We start from the raw sequence: 20,152 nt of genomic DNA, 5'->3' as shown, positions 1-20,152 counted from the left end.
TGAGGAATACGGGCAGCGTTTATGAATGCAAAGTCGAGCTAGGGCATCGGCTATGAAATTATTGAACGGCAGCAACTACAGCGGTCCTGAGCTACCATTTACCCCATTGGAGACCCTCAGACTATCTTTAATCAGCACTAAAAATGATTCCCTTTATCCTGTATCTGCACAGTGTGGATGGCTTGATTGTGATCATGTCTATAGAAGCAACTGCAGATGCTGGTTTACACTGAAGATCGACACAAAATGTTGGAACATCTCAGCGGGTCAGGCAGCATCTCTGGGGAAAAGAAACAGGTGACGTTTCGGGTTGAGAAACTTCATCATGTATAGTTTTTCCACTGATAGCACACAACAAAAAATACATTTCACTGTACTTTGGTACACGTGACAATAACAAAACTAAACTAGAACAGATGGTCACCTCCCAAGTCCAAGACTCTGCCACCATGGAGGACAAGAGCAGCAGGAAGACATGAACACAATTATTTACAGGTTTCCTTCCAAGTAGCTCATCATCTTGAGACCTGGGCTGAAGCCTGATACTCATTCCTGAAGTATGTGGTAAGAGTCAGGTTCGCCAACTGTCCCGTATTAGCCGGGACATCCCGTATTTTGGGCTAAATTAGTTTGTCCCGTATGGGGACTGCCCTTGTCCCGTATTAGTGGGTTGCCAACTTCCTCCCTCCCAAATAAGGGACAAGGGGTGACGTTACCGCCCCGCGCCCCACGTGACCTCCTCACCCAGCCAGACAGAAAGCAAAGAGTGGGGTTAAATGGGTCCCTTTCAGAATGGCAGGCAGTGACTAGTGGGGTACCGCAAGGCTCGGTGCTGGGACCGCAGCTATTTACAATATACATTAATGACTTGGATGAAGGGATTAAAAGTACCATTAGCAAATTTGCAGATGATACAAAGCTGGGTGGTAGTGTGAACTGTGAGGAAGATGCTGAGGTTGCAGGGTGACTTGGACAGGTTGTGTGAGTGGGCGGATGCATGGCAGATGCAGTTTAAGGTGGATAAGTGTGAGGTTATCCACTTTGGTGGTAAGAATAGGAAGGCAGAGTATTATCTGAATGGTGTCAAGTTAGGAAAAGGGGACGTACAACGAGATCTGGGTGTCCTAGTACATCAGTCACTGAAAGGAAGCATGCAGGTACAGCAGGCAGTGAAGAAAGCCAATGGAGTGTTGGCCTTCATAACAAGAGGAGTTGAGTATAGGAGCAAAGAGGTCCTTCTGCAGTTGTACAGGGCCCTAGTGAGACCGCACCTGGAGTACTGTGTGCAGTTTTGGTCTCCAAATTTGAGGTAGGATATTCTTGCTATTGAGGGTGTGCAGCAGAGGTTTACTAGGTTAATTCCCGGAATGGCGGGACTGATATGTTGATATGTTGAAAGACTGGAGCGACTAGGCTTGTATACACTGGAATTTAGAAGGATGAGATGAGATCTTATCGAAACGTATAAGATTATTAAGGGGTTAGACACGTTAGAGGCAGGAAACATGTTCCCAATGTTGGGGAAGTCCAGAACAAGGGGCCACAGTTTAAGAATAAGGGGTAGGCCATTTAGAACGGAGATGAGGAAAAACTTTTTCAGTCAGAGTTGTGAATCTGTGGAATTCTCTGCCTCAGAAGGCAGTGGAGGCCAATTCTCTGAATACATTCAAGAGAGAGCTGGATAGAGCTCTTAAGGATAGCGGAGTCAGGGGGTATGGGGAGAAGGCAGGAACGGGGTACTGATTGAGAATGATCAGCCATGATCACATTGAATGGCGGTGCTGGCTCGAAGGGCCGAATGGCCTCCTCCTGCACCTATTGTCTATTGTGACGTTTTGGGTCGAGACCTTTCTACAGTCTGAGTTATTCCAGCTTTTTGCGTTTATCTTTGGTTTCAACCAGCATCTGCAGTTCCTTTCTCCACATCAGCCTGACCCAGTCATTCGTATTTCTCTCTCCACCGATGCTGCCGAACCCGCTGGGTGGCTCAAACACTTTCTGCCTTTGTTTTGGATGGTCAGCGGTATTTTCTTTAGGACTGATGCATTGTGAGAAGACGGGAAGTACAAGAGTCTAAAAACAAAATCTCTGCTGTGAGCGGTGGAACCAAACGGATACATCTCTCCACCACCTGCACCCTTGCAATGACTCAAGATTATGCCCTGTGGTGGAAACTGACCTCCCATGACTCATTTCCCAGCATCAAGGTGTGGCACCCATATATATCACAGTTAATGTCAGTGGAAGGAACAATAATGGAATATTTGTTCAAATGTCGTAGAAACACATTGACAATCTGTAAATGACTGATTGATTAAGACATCAGAAGATAAGGCCAAGCATCACTAATTATTCTTAAAGGGAACACAGGCCACGGAGTAGGCTGATTAATAAGATCGGAAGCTTTACAATCAAAGAGTACCGCATCCAAATAAATAAGACTCAACACTGAAAACAGAGTAGGAGTTGACAATAATTACTTTGACTGTACATGTTGTTGGTGATGTTTCACTGCTGGGTGTCAGGACGTGTACATCAATTGCTTCATTTATTCAAAGGCTCCATTATTAACCACGAGGTTTTGGTGTACAAAAGGCAAATTCATGTCAATATAGTTAAATGGAAGAGACACAAAAAGCTGGAGTAACTCGGCTGGACAGGCAACATCTCCGGGGAGAAGGAATGGGTGATATTGTGACACTTGAAGATGTAACACTTCGTTGCTTTATTATCTTTTTACTTCCCGGGAAGTTTCTCTTCATTCGTGAGATCCTCTTCCCCAGCAGCAGGAGATTCCTGGCCTCCATTTACACATCTGGTCCATAGATTTTTTTTAAAAACAATCAAAAACACTTTTCAATTCTCATTAAGAATGTTTCTCCTTGCAAAATCAGTTTTTTAAAATTTCATTTATTTTATGAATGTCTGTATTATATAAACAAAAACAAAAACCAGCCTCTGGACCAAAAGGTGCAAAAAATAGTTTCAAATGAAGACCTGTGACGGTTAAATCTGTCCAAGAAACCCTCCCTCGACGAACCCCAATCTCATGATAGTCTCCCTCCCACCACGTCCCCTTCCCTCTGAGAGCTTCCCCTCCCTCGGGTACATCTCCAGAGAACGATGTACAATGGGATCATGCCCCCAACCCCAGCCCTGCAAGTCCCCAACGCCCAATGTCAGAGCGCGTTCTCGGACAAAACTCGTAAAAGCCTTGCAGAGAGCGGGTGAAACACCAAGCCCGAGGGGCAGACATTGCAGGCTGGGTCAAGCAACGGGCTTGTAATGGCAGCCGGGAGCTGGGGCTGCATTCAGTGAGAGCTACAGTAGAAACGCCAAACCCTTCTGACGAATCAATTGATGGGTAATTCTGGGCTGACAAGTCCTCGTGCTTTAGTTGAGGACTCCTCCGGATTTGTGCTATGTTTCGGGCAGGTGTCCCGTGATTCCATTCACCTCTCCTTTAAACCCATCCCCTCCCCCCGCCCCCCCCCCCACCCCCTATCAGTGAAGCGCCCTCCACCCACTTGCTCTCCTTCCCATCCATCCAGGTGTGCTCACAGGTGAGGACCGACCACCTTGTTGATTCCTCAGTTCCTTCTGAGCAGGTGGCAGAGCTGCCAGCCCAGTGTGGCTGCCCTGCGAACCACTCACTGGAGCGTTTGCCACCAGAGCTCTTTAAATTTCTGTTTTTCTTTGGGGGAGTGGTTTAACCTCACCCACTCCTTTCAGGAGATCCGAAGAGATGGGAAGGAGGTCTGGCTTCCACCCAAGAGGATCTATTTCCAACGCAGGTCTCTGGAAACCCTGCTGCGTTGCAAGTGAACCTCCCCCCGATCCATTCCTCCCTTCTCCCCCTCCCAACCTACTGCCCTGTGGACCCCAGTAACCGTGAGGCTGCGTCTACCCTAGGACAGAGATAAACCTTGATCGAATCGGACCCAGGGAAACACTGTGTGGTTCCTCAGCTCTGGAGAGCTAACGTCGCTAATCCCTCATCGCACCGTATCCCTGCGTTGAAACACAGGCTCGGTGTGAAGGGTAGGTACGTTCTCGGCCTGTGGTCAGGCTGACCCAGAGGGGTGCTGGGAGAATGGGCAGGTGTGGGCAGTGGGGATAGTGATGACTGGGGCCGGGACCCTATGACCACACTCCACCCCCCCTCAACCACCACCCTGCTGACCTCAGGACCATGCCAACACCCTGACGAGCCCGGCAGACCCTTCTTGTGGAAGAGATCCTTCCTGGAATTTCCCAGTCACAGTTCTAGATGGTTCTCTAGCGAAAACACAGAGTTACAGGAACCGTAAAAACAAAATCACAGACTGAGGCGGAATATTTACAGCAATAATAAAATCCCTTTGCACAACAGCGGGCGAGGAAACCAAAAGGGGAGAGAGAGAAGGAGAGAGAGAGGGGGAGAGAGAGAGAGAGAGAGAGAGAGAAATTTAAAAAAAATCGAAAACGCAAATGTCTGGAAGTCTTTCGGCCGAGCTCACTCTGTTAAAAAATAATCTTTGACTCCCACGCCTCCCTCCCCCCCTCCCCCCCACTTCCCAGCCCCTCCTCGGTATAAACTCTTCGTCTCCTCAGTTTTCTGGGCCCCACTTTTCGCAATAAAATTATCATTTGTATTTTTCCCACCACTGTTGCTCCGTGACTTGCATAAACCCTAATTGTACGAAAAGCCGACGAGAAGAGCTTAGAAGGGCATGTTGGCAGCGTTCCCTGGCCCTGGTACAAAGGTGATGGGTGTATCCAAGGACATGCTCCTCTGTCTTAACTGCTGGGGGAACATCATACTTTGGTGGGGCAGTGCAGCCAGCACGCCCACCTGAGGGGGCAGCATGTGTCCCCCTTGCCCATACATGTCCCCCGACAGAGAGAGGCTTCTCTGCTTGGCCTGGAGCATCATGTTTTGTTGGGCCATCAGGCTCTGCTGTGGAGACATGAGGACCTGGTGCAGGCTGTTGCCCATCATGCCGTGCTGGCCTGGCATGCCTGTCCTTGCCATCATGGGCCCAGGCACCTGCCCCGGGTGGAATATGTGCATGCTCAGGCCTCTCTGCACCTGCTGCTGCTGCTGGTGTTGCTGCCCCGCCAGGCTGGGCCTGCTGGGAGGCCCCTGCTCCAGCATCATGCTCTGAAGGTTCATGAGGTGGGGGTTGGAAGACGGGGCTTTGGGCGCCTGGGGTTCTACTTTGGGGAAGTACTGCAGCGTGCTGCTGGGCCTCTCCGAGGGAATGATGCGCGAGAGGTTGAACTCCGGGATGCCGCTGGCCGAGGGCCGGATCACGTCCTGAAGCTCGGGGTCGTTGAGGACCGAGGCCACCCCCGAGAGATGGTAGGCTTCGGCGACCAAGCGTCCCGGCACGATCTTGGTCATCAGGTGCGGAGGTGGGGGCTGAGGCTGCTGCTGCTGCTGCTGTGATGGGGCGGGGGCCGGCCCGGGGGCGACGCTGTGCGGAGGTACCCCGTCGTCGTGGGACATGGCCATCCCTGGAGGGTAGACCTGCTGCTGCTGCTGCATCCCCGAGCCCGGAGACTGCAGGGGATTGTGGGGCTGGTGCTGCATCCGCTGGAGGACCATGGGGTTCTGAGGTAGCATCTGAGGGCCGCAGCCTTGGCCCAGCGAGTCCTGGGACGGGTGCACCATCATGGGGCTCTGCACGCCCATGCCCGGTCCGTGGCCCTCGTGCAGGCCCAGGCTGGGGCCCATCATGCCCGGCGATGGCATCATGGATGCCGGGGGCTCGTGGGACAGGGGCTGCCCCACCATGCCCAGCGCCAGGGGGCTGTTGGCAGGTCCAGGCCCCACTACGCTCTGAGACACCAGGTGCTGCTGTGGATTCTGCCCTCCGCTCATCCCTGCAAAGCAATCGGAAAGGGGAGTTAACACACAAGTCCCATTCCTCTCGGCGGCCATCTTAAATCTAACTTCCATGGTGCACGACTAAAATCCCCCCCCCCCGGTCACAATTTATAGCAACTAGGGTTGCCAACTGTCCCGTATTTTGGGGCAAATCGGTTTTATAGACAATAGACAATAGGTGCAGGAGGAGGCCATTCGGCCCTTCGAGCCAGCACCACCATTCAATGTGATCATGGCTGATCATTCTCAATCAGGAACCCCGTTCCTGCCTTCTCCCCATACCCCCTGACTCCGCTATCCTTAAGAGCTCTATCTAGCTCTCTCTTGAATGCATTCAGAGAATTGGCCTCCACTGCCTTCCGAGGCAGAGAATTCCACAGGTTCACAACTCTCTGACTGAAAAAGTTTTTCCTCATCTCAGTTCTAAATGGCCTACCCCTTATTCTTAAACTGTGGCCCCTTGTTCTGGACTCCCCCAACATTGGGAACATGTTTCCTGCCTCTAACGTGTCCGCCCTGGTCCCGTATTAGTAGGGTTGCCAACTTCCTCGCTCCCAAATAAGGGACAAAGGGTGACGTCACCGCCCCACGCCCTACGTGACCTCACCCGGCCAGTGGCCATGTGATCCCGCTCCACCAATGGCGGCAGCCATTGGTGGAGCGGGAGCACGTGGCCGCTGGCTGGGTGAGGTCACGTGGGGGCGCGGGGCGGATGTGACATCACCCTTTGTCCCTTATTTGGGAGCGAGGAAGTTGGCAACCCTACTAAGAACCCAAATGAAACTGAACAAGAAATTATGGCAGGCAACGAGATACTTAATCAGGTTTATCGAAGCATCATCAAGGGACAATCAACAGTGATTCATCGTCATGTGTCCCGGACAGAACAATGAAGTTCTTACTTGCAGCAGCACAACAGAATATATAAACATAGTGCACCGTAAACAATATCATAAACATAGAAGGAGAAGTAACAGTAAACCCATTGTGAGGATGGGGATTCTGTTGTTCAGGCCCAGGACAGCTTACAGAGCAAAGATGTCGGTAAGGGAAGAAGTACCTGGGACATAGCTCGGTCTTCAGGAGGATGAGAGGAGATCTTATCGAAACGTATACGATTATTAAGTGGGTTGGACACGTTAGAGGCTGGAAACATTGTTCCCAATGTTGGGGGAGTCCTGAACCAGGGGCCACAGTTTAAGAATAAGGGGTAAGCCATTTAGAACGGAGATGAGAAAAACCTTTTTCAGTCAGAGAGTTGTGAATCTGTGGAATTCTCTGCCTCAGAAGGCAGTGGAGGCCAATTCTCTGAATGCATTCAAGAGAGAGCTAGATAGAGCTCTTAAGGATAGCGGAGTCAGGGGGTATGGGGAGAAGGCAGGAACGGGGTACTGATTGAGAACGATCGGCCATGATCACATTGAATGGCGGTGCTGGCTCGAAGGGCCGAATGGCCTACTCCTGCACCTTTTGTCTATTTATCTTTGGACCAATTTTAATGGCAGAGATGATTTGCTCATACACCATTTCCATTTGTGTACAAATTGACAGATTTCTAACATCGCCGTCATGAAGCACAACATTGGCCACAAGAGATGCTTTCACAAGCTCGTACGTTCTAGGAGCAGAATTAGGTCATCGATCCTATCAAGTCTACTCCGCCATTCAATCATGGCCGGTCTACCTCTCCCTCTCAACCCCATTCTCCTGCCTTCTCCCCATCTCCCCAGACACCCGTACTAATCACAAATCTGCCAATCTCCGCCTTAAATACATGCACTGACTTGTCCTCCACCACCGCCCGCGGCAGTGACTTCCACAGATTCACCGCCCTCTGCTTTGGAAGCACAAGTTGTCTTCTCACTCACCAGAGACGCTGGTGGGCTGGATCATGGACATGGACCTCTCTGGGGCCAGCTCGTCATCGGAAGTGGCGATGGTCTTAATCGCATCGTGGTAGAGCGGCGTGGAGCTTGGCATGGCGTACTTGGACATCTGAGACATCATCAGCGAGAGGGGGTTCTGCGATGGCGTTGAATCCGGAGAGTTGTATGGTAATCCGGGGCCGGGGCGAGAGGCGGAGACGATGGGGCCTGTTCAATGTGGACAGAGGGCAAAGAGAAACAGCTCTCAGTAATGGTCCGGTCTGGTGAACATCCACCTCTCAAGAGAGATCTTGACATGCCTCACACACACAAAAGTGAGGAGCGAGAGTGATGACAGCGGAGATCTCCTTCACTTGAAATGTGGATATTCAAAGGATTGATTTACATAGCAACTGACTGGGGTCCACACACGACAACCAACACTGTGGTACAGATCAACACACACCAACTAACACTGTGGTACAGGTCCACACAGACAACACTGGGGTACAGGTCCACACAGACAACACTGGGGTACTACAGGTCCACACACACACACACACACACACCAACACTGGGGTACAGTCCCACAGGTACTGCCCAACAGTTTCCCCAGGGTCAGACACTCTCCAGGGAACAGTTGTACCATCATTCTCTCCCATTGAGGGGCAGATTGGTGTGAAACTGCCACTCACAGACAATCTAAGCCATTGGTGAAAACCCTGACTAGTTTTTTGATTTCAATCTGCAAGTCTGTCTGAAACTCCTGGGAGACGAGCGAGCTACAAAGGCCACGGTGGGCCCAGCTTGGGTCAACTGTGTGCGACTGACACTGGGCATTCAAGCGTGGCGGAGACAATCATGACATATTCTGAAGCTAGCCGCATCATGAAATAAAATCCCCCACCCATCCCCAGATGGGGGGAATAACTCAGCTGCAATATCAAAAACAACTCAGCTCACATCTAAATTCTCATTGAAGTCACAACCAATGTGTGTCTGCTGCTAAACGGAGATGAAAGATCTCAATGGCACGGCGTCTGGATGTTCCTCCAACTTGTACCAACCAGGCTGGTTGGGTTGGAGGTTTGTGGTGGTGGTGGAAGAGATGGTGTGAGTGATGGTGAGGGACTAATCTCACAGCTCTCAGCAATCAGCACGCTGATGAGAGCTGCCAAGTGGCACCTTCTCACCCACCGTCTCCTCGCCCATGCTCAGTTTAGATTCTCCAAGATCTCATCACAGTCTTTGTCCAGCTGAATTCTGGAGGTTTAGTTTAGTTTAGTTTAGAGATACAGCGCGGAAACAGGCCCTTTCGGCCGCCATTGGTGGAGCGGGAGCACGTGGCCGCTGGCTGGGTGAGCTCACGTGGGGCGGTGACGTCACCCTTTGTCCCTTATTTGGGAGCGAGGAAGTTGGCAACCCTACTAATATGGGGCAAGGGCGGTCCCGTACGGGACAAACTAATTCAGCCCAAAATACGGGATGTCCCGACTAATACGGAACAGTTGGCAACCCTCCTCCTCAGGCCTATCACATTCTTCCAAAACTGCATGGTATTCCAGATCTGGTCCAACCAATGTTTAATAAATCATACTGTAATATCCCTCCCCTTATAATCTATGAGTGCAAGCATCGTCAACACTTTGGGATGCAGGGGTAGCATGGTGGCGCACCGGTAGAGTTGCTGCCTTGCAGCGCCGGAGATCCGGGTTCAATCCCGACTACGGGCGCTGTCTGTATTGAGTTTGTACGTTCTCCCCGTGACCTGCGTGGGTTTTCTCCGAGATCTTCGGTTTCCTCCGACACTGCAAAGGTTAATTGGCTTGGTACGAGTGTAAATTCTCCCTAGTATCGTGAATGTGTGGGGGAACGAGCGGCACGGTGGCGCAGCGGTAGAGTTGCTGCCTTTACAGCGAATGCAGCGCCAGAGACTCAGGTTCCATCCTGACTACGGGCGCCGTCTGTACGGAGTTTGTACGTTCTCCCCGTGACCTGCGTGGGTTTTCTCCGAGATCTTCGGTTTCCTCCCACACTCCAAAGACGTGCAGGTTTGTAGGTTAATTGACTGGGTAAATGTAAAAAAATAAATGTCCCTAGTGTGTGTAGGATAGTGTTAATGTGCGGGGATCACTGGGAGGCGCGGACCCGGTGGGCCGAAGGGCCTGTTTCCGCGCTGTATCTCTAAATCTAAAAATAAATAAATCGCTGGTTGGTGCGGAATCGGTGGGCCGAAGGGCCTGTCTCCGGCTGTATCTCTAAACGTTGTGCTGGAGGAACTCAGCGGGCCAGGCAGCATCTCTGGAGAACATGGATAGACGACGCCTCGGGTTGGGACCCTTCGAATGTTCATGGTTGTGAGCCTGAAGGATTATAAGTTACTGTAGAACTGGCCTGAAGCTCTTGAAGCACATCCTCAGCACCAAGGCTGCAGCGTGAACCACAGTTCAAGAAGAAGCCACATCAAGAAGACACCCTCTAGTGGGAAGAGCTGCAAACTGACCACAACCTCTGATCAAAGCACAAAGCGCCGGACTAACTCAGCAACCTCCGACCATCTGGCAGCAGAGGTAGTGTGGCCATACCCCTGATAGTCGCGTGAATCATCTCCATCCGAACTGGACACTAGATAAACAGCTGTCTGATAACATTAGACTTTAGAGATACAGCGTGAAAACAGGCCCTTCGGCCCGCCGAGCCCACGCCGACCAGCGACCACAGGCACTATCCTGCCCACTACATACACTGTCCTGCCCACTACAATAGGTGCAGGAGGAGGCCATTCGGCCCTTCGATCCAGCACCGCCATTCAATGTGATCATGGCTGATCATTCTCAATCAGTACCCCGTTCCTGCCTTCTCCCCATACCCCCTGACTCCGCTATCCTTAAGAGCTCTATCTAGCTCTCTCTTCAATGCATTCAGAGAATTGGCCTCCACTGCCTTCTGAGGCAGAGAATTCCACAGATTCACAACTCTGACTGAAAATGTTTTTCCTCATCTCAGTTCTAAATGGCCTACCCCTTATTCTTAAACTGTGGCCCCTGGTTCTGGACTCCCCCAACATTGGGAACATGTTTCCTGCCTCTAACGTGTCCAACCCCTTAATAATCTTATACGTTTCGATAAGATCTCCTCTCATCCTTCTAAATTCCAGTGTATACAAACCTAGTCGCTCCAGTCTTTCAACATATGATAGTCCCGCCATTCCGGGAATTAACCTAGTAAACCTACGCTGCACGCCCTCAATAGCAAGAATACGTCTTTGGAGTGTGGGAGGAAACCTGAGCACCCGGGCAAAACCCACGTGGTCGCAGGTAGAAAGTACAAACTCCGTACAGACAACACCCCCGTAGTTAAGATCGAACCCGGGTCTCTGGCGCTGTGACTCTGCAACTTTACTGTTGTGTTCCCCGCGCTGTCCTTTTTTTTGTTCCTTTATTTTATTTTTATTAGTTCAGTTTCTTTAAAAATACTTTAAATTCACACACTGACGCGTGTAAAAGATAAGCTTTAATTTATAAAATGCCTTCCAACTGAGGTTGCCAACTGTCCCGTATTAGCCGGGACATCCCGTATTTTGGGCTAAATTAGTTTACCGCCTTGTCCCGTATTAGTGGGGTTGCCAACTTCCTCACTCCCAAATACGGGACAAAGGGTGACGTCACCGCCCCGCGCCCCACGCGACCTCGCCCGGCCAGCGGCCACGTGCTCCCTTGGGCTGGGTGAGGTCGCGTGGGGCGCGGGGCGGTGACGTCACCCTTTGTCCCTTATTTGGGAGCGAGGAAGTTGGCAACCCCACTTCCAATGTGCACAGCACGTGCACCGCGATAGTATTAGTACGGTTGCCGGGGAGAAGGCAGGAGAATGGGGTTGACAGGGAGAGATAGACCAGACTTGACGGGCCGAATGGCCTAATTCTGCTCCTATGACTCATGAAGATATAAACTACGCTCATGGAATTCAGGCGACTAACTTAATTAATGGCTTCAAGTTTTTTGCAGGAACTCATCGAGGAGATAGTGAGGAACTAAAGTTGGTGCAAGAGTCCAGGGCAATGGGACAGAACATTCATTTGTAGTGCGTGGAAAACTACAGACACAACTGCAAACGGGTTTGATGACTTGGCTTCTTAAACTAGGATCAATGGGCACGAGATCAACATCAACACATTTACAGATTGCCACAGGAGATCCTTCTTCCCTGTGGCTATCAAACTGTACATGGGGTAGACTGCTTCTGCCATGGGGTAGACTGACTCCCCCCACCCCAATCTTTGCACATCCCCCAATTCTTTCCACTCGCCACTTTAATTTCATGTTTCACGTACTTCGTGTGTTTTTATCACAGTTGGCAGATCAATTTCCCTCCTGGGATAAATAACGTTCTAGCAAAATCGTATCTTATCGCATTAATAAGAGAAATGACTTTAACCAGAAGGAGGTGGGACTGTGGAAATGCTCATCCAAGATCAGTAACTGCCCTGCGGGACGGTGGGGGCATTAACGGGGAAACAGACGGAGCGGTGGTAGATGGCACAACACTCTGAGTAGGAGAACAACTGCAGATGTCGGTTTAAATCGAAGGTAGACACAAATCTGAAGAAGGGTCTCGTCCCGAAACGTCACCCATTCCTTCTCTCCCGAGATGCTGCCTGACCCACTGAGTTACTCCAGCGTTTTGTGTCTCCCGATAATAGGCTGAGATGGGGAGAGGGATGGAGGAGCCATTGGACGGCTCTCTGCGTGGTCCATGGCAATCATTGTGATGAAGACACAAAGACGTCTAAAATCACCAATGGTCACAAACAGACGAGGGAATACAAGGGGGGGGGGGGAGCAGCTTGGGGTGGGGGCAACGGTCAGCCGAATGAGGAATATCGGCAGGATTGGGCCTGGGGCAGGGTGTGGGGGAGATGGAGGGGGGCGGGACGGGGAGATAGGGAGGACGAGGCGATGGGAGGGGAGTGAGATGGGTGGAGACAGGGAGGTGAGGAGACGGGTGGGTTGGGGGGGGGGAGTGGAGATGGAGTGGGAGTGGAGATGGAGGGGGAGTGGAGATGGGAGGGGATGGGGAGATGGGGGGATGGGGAGGACGGGGCGATGGGAGGGGACGGGGAGATGGGGGGATGGGAGGGGACGGGGAGATGGGGGGATGGGGAGATGGGGAGGACGGGGCGATGGGGGGATGGGAGGGGACGGGGAGATGGGGGGATGGGGAGATGGGGCGATGGGGGGGGTGAGATGGATGGGGACAGGGAGGTGAGGGGCTAGGGTGGGGACATGGAGATGGAGAGGGATGGGGGGTGGCGAGACTGGTGTGTGGGGTCGGGGGGGGGGGAATGAGATGAGGGGGCACATGGAGACAGGGGGACACAGGGAGTGAGGGACCTTCTGTGATGTAGCGTGGCAGACCCACCCTGCTGTTGCGGCTGGCACAACATGGTGCCTGGTAATAGAGGCTAGCAGCACGGAAACAGGCCTTTCAGCCCATCGAACCCATGCTCAACATGACCATCCACAAACCCCACACTAATCCCATTTTATTCTCGTCACCTCCTCCCAGCTTCTACATCCCACCCAAAACCTAGGGGCAACGAACAGTGGGCAATTAACCTGACAAACCACATCTTCTGGATGTGGGGGGAAACCAGTGCACCCACAGGAAGCCCACGTGGTCACATGGAGAACGTGCAAACTCCACACGGACTGCAATGTGAGGCAGCAACTCCACTCGCTGCGCCAATCCACCGTTCCCGGTGTGTGAAGTGAGTTGGGGAAATCCGCCGAGAGCGAACGGTTTGGCAAAAATGTACAAAGCCCCGGAGGTTTGATCGCTGACTACCGGGCGAGGAGCGTAAATATTCTGCTCCTTTCTCACCTTGCTCAATGTTCCCCAAGGGGGTTGACGAGTTGAGGCTCATGGGCGGTTTGCCCTGGCTGACCACGGGACTCGGGAGGGTGGTCTTGGGCGAGGAGCTCCAGCCGGGCGAGGCGACGGACATCGACGGTGACTTTAGCCGACTGGGAGAGCTCGCCGGGGAGCGTACGGGAAGCGACGAGCTCAGGACCTGGGGAGACTTGATGGGACCCGAGGTGTTGGAGGATGTCAGGCTGGCCAGCTGAGATGGCGTCTGAGGGGACTTGAGGTTGGCAGAGGGAGAGCTGACGAGCGGGGAGTGAACCTGGCTGATGGTCGGTGACTTGAGGTGGCCCATGTTGGGAGAATTCATCTGGTTGATGTTGATGGTGAGGTCTGAAGGTCTTCGGCCTAGTCCCCTTTGGGACACCGGAAGCATGGCGGCCACGTTGCCATGGTTGCTGGGTTGGTTTGAAGTCGGGGTCATGTGCATGTGGCTCAGTCTGGCTGTGTTACCCATGCTACTCACGGGCATGGGGCCTTGCTCAGGACCGAACATCTCCCCAGGGTTCCCCATGCTGTTGACTTCCTGAGACATACTGGAATACTGCCCCTGGCCACCAGGAAAGCCCTGCTGCCCGTGATTTGGGAACGGCGACTGCATCATCATCTTCTGAGGGTCCCCCAGCATGCCACTGCCGTTCTGCGCCCTGACCCGAGCCATCTCCTCTGGAGTCAACACCTGATGGGACATCATCTCCTGCGCCCTCATCTTCTGGGACATCATCATCTGTTGCTGGGGTGTCATCTGGACATTGAGATTCATGTTCATGTTCATATTTACATTCATGTTCATATTGAGGTTGCCAGGGCCCATTGATGGGTCTATGTCACGCACAGGTCCTGCCTGCCCCAGGGGGGGGCTCAGCATCCCCCTCGACCCCACAAACTCCAGACCCATTGGGTTCCCACTCACGCTGTCCCCAGGGACGGGCCCGGGAAACATGCCGGAGATGGCCCCCGGCTCCATCTGCCTCTGGGCCTGCAGCATCCTCTCCATCTCCATCCCTTGGCTGATGCCACTGATGGTGTTGGCGTTGCCCATGTTTAGTGGGCGCTGCATGCCCATGGATCTCTTTTCCATCAGCTGCTGCCTCAACAACTCCTCCCTGGCCCTGGGGTTCATGAAGCGCTCGGGGTCGCCCTGCCCTGGGTGGTAGGGCATGCCCCCCTGAGGGAAGGCCCCCCCACCTCCCATGGGTGGCATGTCATCCGGCCAGGCCATGCCGGGCCGCACAGTCCTTTGCATTGGGTTCATGGCTCCCAGAGCCTCCATGGGTATGTTCTGCATTGCCCCGTACCCACTGACCCGCTGCACCTGGCTGTTGGGGAAGCGAGGGCTGGAGAAGGGAGCGGCGCCTCGGGGCTGCATGGGGTCAGGGACGTCCATGGGGCCCGTGAACCTGTTGCCCATGCCCGCAGGCCACTGGTCCCCAGCTTTGCTGTGGTAGGGAGGTGGGGGGCCTCGCACTATCATGCCCCCCATGGGCCTCTGCATCATCATCTCCTGCATCGTCCGCTGTTGAACCACTGCCTGCTCCTGTTTCCTCCTCTTCTCCTCGTAGAAGTCCTCCTGCAGCTTCCTCCAGGCCACCTGCTCCGGAGTCAGGTTGTCCTGGTTGACTGGATTCATCATCATGGAGACCTGTTGCCCCATAGGGTCGTGTTGCATCACCTCCTGATGGTGCATCGGGTCCTGCTCCATATTTGGCCCGTCCACTCCGCCCAACGACTGTGCCTGGGAGATCATGGACTGCAGAGGTTCTTCCGGCTTCTTCATCAATTGTTGTCCATCCCCCGGCCCGTTGGGGCCGCAGTTGCCTTTCATGGAGAAGTCGCCCTCGCTGCTGCGTAGCAGGAGTCTCTCGATGTCCCTCAGTGTCTGCAAGGAACGTTCCCGGTGCTCCAGCTGTTCCTTCGACAGGCCATTGCCATTGGGATTGTTGGCCTCCACGCATCTGCCATTGGCCGGGTCGACCGGGGGCCCCTGCAGCGGATTGGTGGGGGCGTTGCCGACGTTGGGGTGACCGCCCCCCGGTTGGATGCCAGCTCCGCCGTTGCTCTCCATCGGTTTGGAACCCATGTCCGGGAGCAAGGGTTGGAGTCCAGCTCCCCCCTCCTGTGGCAGTGAGCTGGGCGGCTGCAGGCACTGTTGGCCCTGTTGCTGGGGCTGGGGGGTGCCAGATGGAGGCCTGTTCCGGGTCAGCTGCTCCTGAAGTCCAGCTCCTTTCTGGGCAGCATGGGATACCTGAGGGTGAGAGGAAGGATAGAGGACAACTGAGACGGGTGGAGGACAAGCATCACAATAGACAACAGACAATAGGTGCAGGAGTAGCGAGCCAGCACCACCATTCAATGTGATCATGGCTGATCATTCTCAATCAGTACCCCGTTCCTGCCTTCTCCCCATACCCCCTGACTCCGCTATCCTTAAGAGCTCTATCTAACTCTCTCTTGAATGCATTCAGAGAATTGGCCTCCACTGCCTTCTGAGGCAGAGAATTCCACAGATTCACAACTCTCTGACTGAAAAAGTTTTTCCTCGTCTCCGTTCTAAATGGCCTACCTCTTATTCTTAAACTGTGGCCCGTGGTTCTGGACTCCCCCAACATTGGGAACATGTTTCCTGCCTCTAACGAGTCCAATTACACATGTCGCATTATAGTTGGACGTCACGTCTAGTCGCAGGGCATTCTAAACTGCTCAATAAAATTATGAGAAGCATTGAGATATGACAGTCATTGATAAGGTAGACAGTTAGAATCTACCTAATCAATGACTGAGGTGAGAAAAAACATTTTCACCCAGAGAGTTGTGAATTTGTGGAATTCTCTGCCACAGAGGGCAGTGGAGGCCAATTCACTGGATGGATTTAAGAGAGAGTTAGATAGAGCTCTAGGGGGCTAGTGGAATCAAGGGATATGGGGAGAAGGCAGGCACGGGTTACTGATTGTGAATGATCAGCAATGTCGTCCCCATAGCAGAAGCGTCCATGTTGCGGGGCTGGAAACTGGAAGTGTCCTGAGCTAATTCTGCTACCACCATCATCTATTGTACAAGTGATGGCTCCCACTGATTGTCGCCGGACGCTTGCTTGCGCCCTTTTCAGGGCGGACGATGACAGCGATGTAACATTTGAAACATGGACGATGGACACGACAGAAGAAGAAGAGGTCAGCCATATTCACAATGAATGGCGGTGCTGGCTCGATGGGCCGAATGGCCTTCTCCTGCACCTGTTTTCTACGTTTAATCTATTTCCCCAGGTGGGAAATGTCCAACGCTAGACGGCGTGGCGGTAGAGGTGAGAGGGGGAACGTTTATTCCCCTTGCAGGGCCAAATGAAAACTTCACGACTGAGACTTTTCTTAGGTAGAAGCACCAAGGAAAATGGTGCAAATATGGGAAAGGGGGTTCCCTCCAAACCCCTTCCCCTGCATCCCACCCCCACCCTCCACAGTCTAGGTCAATGGGGAGGGGGGGGGAGAGGGAGTTGGAAACTTGCGGCACCTGCGCCCAATGTCAACGTGAATGATGAAGACTATGGGTCCAACACCGGTTTTCTCCGGCTGCCTTGGTTCCAGAGCGTTTCTGGATTATCCAACTTGCTGGAGCAGCGGAGATTGCGGCCTCCGAGAGGGGTCCAACGATATACCGGAACGTTCCGCCTGGGCCGCCCAGGGGAGGGGCCGCAAAGTCGGCCTGGGGAGTCGGCTGTGGGAACGGATCTGCCGGCTCGGGCCGGGCTGGAGTTCCAGAGCCCCGGGCCGCAGGGGGCAGATTCCACCCGCCGGTCGGCCGCGGAAGTCCCGGTGAGGTGGAGATGGGCCGCCTTGCCCGGGCCTGGCACCAGTTTCAGGGGGATTTGTGGTGGGGGTGGGGGGGGATCAGATTATGTCCAGGACCAAAGTCGGTGGTGGACGTGTATTTGGACAGTGATGGATGACGTTTCTCTGGGATTGTAACTCACCTTCTGATCGTACACCTGCTCCAGTTTTGTGCGAGGCACATTGTGCGTGTGGTAAGCAACGATGGAATCTGATCGCCCCTGGATCACAGCCTCCGCCGCCCTGCCGTGCAACACAGTCGGAAACACCGTCAATAACCGCAGTGCAACCTCCACCCCCCTGCCCCTCAATCCCCACCGAGACACTTGCCCCACCCTCAATGAATCCGCCATGGTCTTGGCATCCCTACTTACCCCCCCCCCCCCCCCAACCCCCACAGACCCCTTCCCAGCCCCTGCTGTCCCATCCCTCCCCACACCTAGAAACATAGAATGTAGGTGCGGGAGTAGGCCATTCGGCCCTTCGAGCCATTCAATGTGATCATGGCTGATCATCCAGAATCAGTACCCCGTTCCTGCCTTCTCCCCATATCCCTTGATTCCATTAGCCCTGAGAGCTGCATCTAACTTATACTCCCCCTTCCTTCGTCTGGATCTAGTGGTGGCCATTCTTCAGCAAACACAGAGCCAAAGGCACCACCACCGGTGGAAGAGCCCCGCGGTGGGAGCGGCGATGGCAGGGAGTGGGAGAATTCTCCATTGCCTCATTCCTCATGGGGTCGTCCACACCAGGATTCTGCCCTTGTTCCCCCACCCTGAGAGCTTTCTGTTGCTTTGCCATTTCTTTCCCCTCAAGTTTGGGTTGCATTGCACCCATCCGTCTTGTTTAGTTTAGAGATACAGCAACGGAAACAGGCCCTTCGGCCCACCGAGTCCGCCCCCACCAGCGATCATCCCCAACTCTAACACTATCCTACACACACTGGGGACAATTTACAATCTTTTCTGATGCTAATTAACCCACAAACCTGTACGTCTTTGGGAGTGTGGGAGGAAGCCGGAGCACCTGGAGGTGACCCACGCAGTCACGGGGAGAACGTGCAAACTCCGTACAGACAGCAAGCACCCGTAGTCAGGATCGAACCCGGGTCAGTGGTGCTGTGGGGCAGCATCTCTACCGCTGCGCTACCCGTCTTCACTTTGTCCACGGCCGCCCAGTTCTGTCCGACACCACCTTTGGTGTTTCACGCTCCAGTGCCTCACTGTGGTTCCACAGCTTCAGCCCCCTCTCGCTTCCGGAGTTACTTTGAACGAACAAAGTGACCTCTTCCATTGTCGACCTCTGCCTCGGTTCAACTGCGCTCGAGCTTCCCGAGAATTCACAAATGATAGGAGCAGAATCAGGCCATTCTGCCCATCAAGGCCATTTAGAACGGAGATGAGGAAAAACTTTTTCAGTCAGAGAGTCGCAAATCTGTGGAATTCTCTGCCTCAGAAGGCAGTGGAGGCCAATTCTCTGAATGCATTCAAGAGAGAGCTGGATAGAGCTCTTAAGGATAGCAGAGTCAGGGGGTATGGGGAGAAGGCAGGAACGGGGTACTGATTGAGAATGATCAGCCATGATCACATTGAATGGCGGTGCTGGCTCGAAGGGCCGAATGGCCTCCTCCTGCACCTATTGTCTATTGTCTATTGTCTAAGTCTACTCCGCCAATCAATCAGGGCTGATCTATCTCTCCCTCCTAACCCCATTCTCCTGCCCCCTCCCCGTAAACCCCGGACGCCCCACACTGATCGGTTTGTGGCCCTTGTCCGTTCACGTGCCCTCCGCACACTCACATGTTGGCCAGGTTAGTCGTGAAGACGTACACAAACTGGGAGGGTGGTTTGCTGGGGTTCCTGGTGTTGCCAGAGTCCGGGTGCTGGCAGGGCCCACCTGTGGGGTTGTGAGGGGCGCTGGACGGGGCACTCTCGCTGACGGGCGGCAGGGGGTTGGAGCTGGGGGAGGGCTGGACAGTCCCCGACAGAGCCGTCTCCACCACCGTACAATCTGCAGCGGAGAGCAAAAAGACAAGAGAGTCAATCCCGCCCTCGGCCTTCCCCACCGGTGCTCCTTACCCACTGGACCTTGCTCCCCCCCCCCCCCCCCCCCCCCCACCCTCTGGGCCCGAGCCCTGGAACCAAGGCAAGAGGCAAGGAACGGCTGCAGGGTGCAGAAAGCAGAGGGGAGAAGGCGGTGTGTAGGAAGGAACTAACTGCAGGCGCTGGTTTGCAACAAAGATAGACACAAGATGCTGGAGTAACTCAGCGGGACAGGCAGCATCTCTGGAGAGAAGGAATGGGTGACGTTTGGGGTTCGAGACCCTCCTTCAGACTGTATGGTGTATGTGGTAAACAGAGAGGTAGGAGCTGGGTGGGGGGTGGTGGAGGTGTGACCACAAAATGTGCTAATATCACAGTTTAAGAATAAGGGGTAGGCCATTTAGGACTTCTTCACCCAGAGAGTTGTGGATCTGTGGAATTCTCTGCCTCAGAGGGCAGTGGAGGCCGATTCACTGGGTGTTTTCAAGAGAGAGTTAGATGTAGCTCTTAGGGCCGATGGAATCAAGGGATATGGGGAGAAAGCAGGAACGGGGAACTGATTGTGGATGATCACATTGAATGGCGGTGCTGGCTCGATGGGCCGAACGGCCTACTACTGCACCTATT

The 20,152-nt window shown here is 53.5% G+C and overlaps 1 protein-coding gene across 4 annotated transcripts in view; it reads right to left on the bottom strand.

Moving 5' to 3' along the window:
- Positions 1–2,905: 2,905 nt before the first annotated feature.
- Positions 2,906–20,152, bottom strand: part of bcl9l (bcl9 like) — a 157,062-nt gene continuing 139,815 nt past the window's right edge. For 2 of the 4 annotated variants that reach the window (XM_078426555.1, XM_078426558.1), the window contains 5 exons: positions 19,283–19,493; positions 17,627–17,726; positions 13,618–15,904; positions 7,741–7,965; positions 2,907–5,868 (listed from right to left, as the gene is read on the bottom strand). In XM_078426555.1, the coding sequence (XP_078282681.1) occupies positions 4,703–5,868; positions 7,741–7,965; positions 13,618–15,904; positions 17,627–17,726; positions 19,283–19,493 (3,989 nt within the window). In that variant the 3' untranslated portion in view covers positions 2,907–4,702. Of the gene's footprint in view, positions 5,869–7,740; positions 7,966–13,617; positions 15,905–17,626; positions 17,727–19,282; positions 19,494–20,152 lie in introns of all 4 variants that reach the window. The other 2 variants (XM_078426556.1, XM_078426559.1) reach the window with 2 other exon arrangements.

This window comes from Rhinoraja longicauda, chromosome 32 (genome assembly GCF_053455715.1).
Source record: "Rhinoraja longicauda isolate Sanriku21f chromosome 32, sRhiLon1.1, whole genome shotgun sequence".
Lineage (NCBI taxonomy): Eukaryota > Metazoa > Chordata > Chondrichthyes > Rajiformes > Arhynchobatidae > Rhinoraja > Rhinoraja longicauda.
Note: the sequence above shows the minus strand (reverse complement) of the source record. Positions and strands in the feature narration are given on the sequence as shown.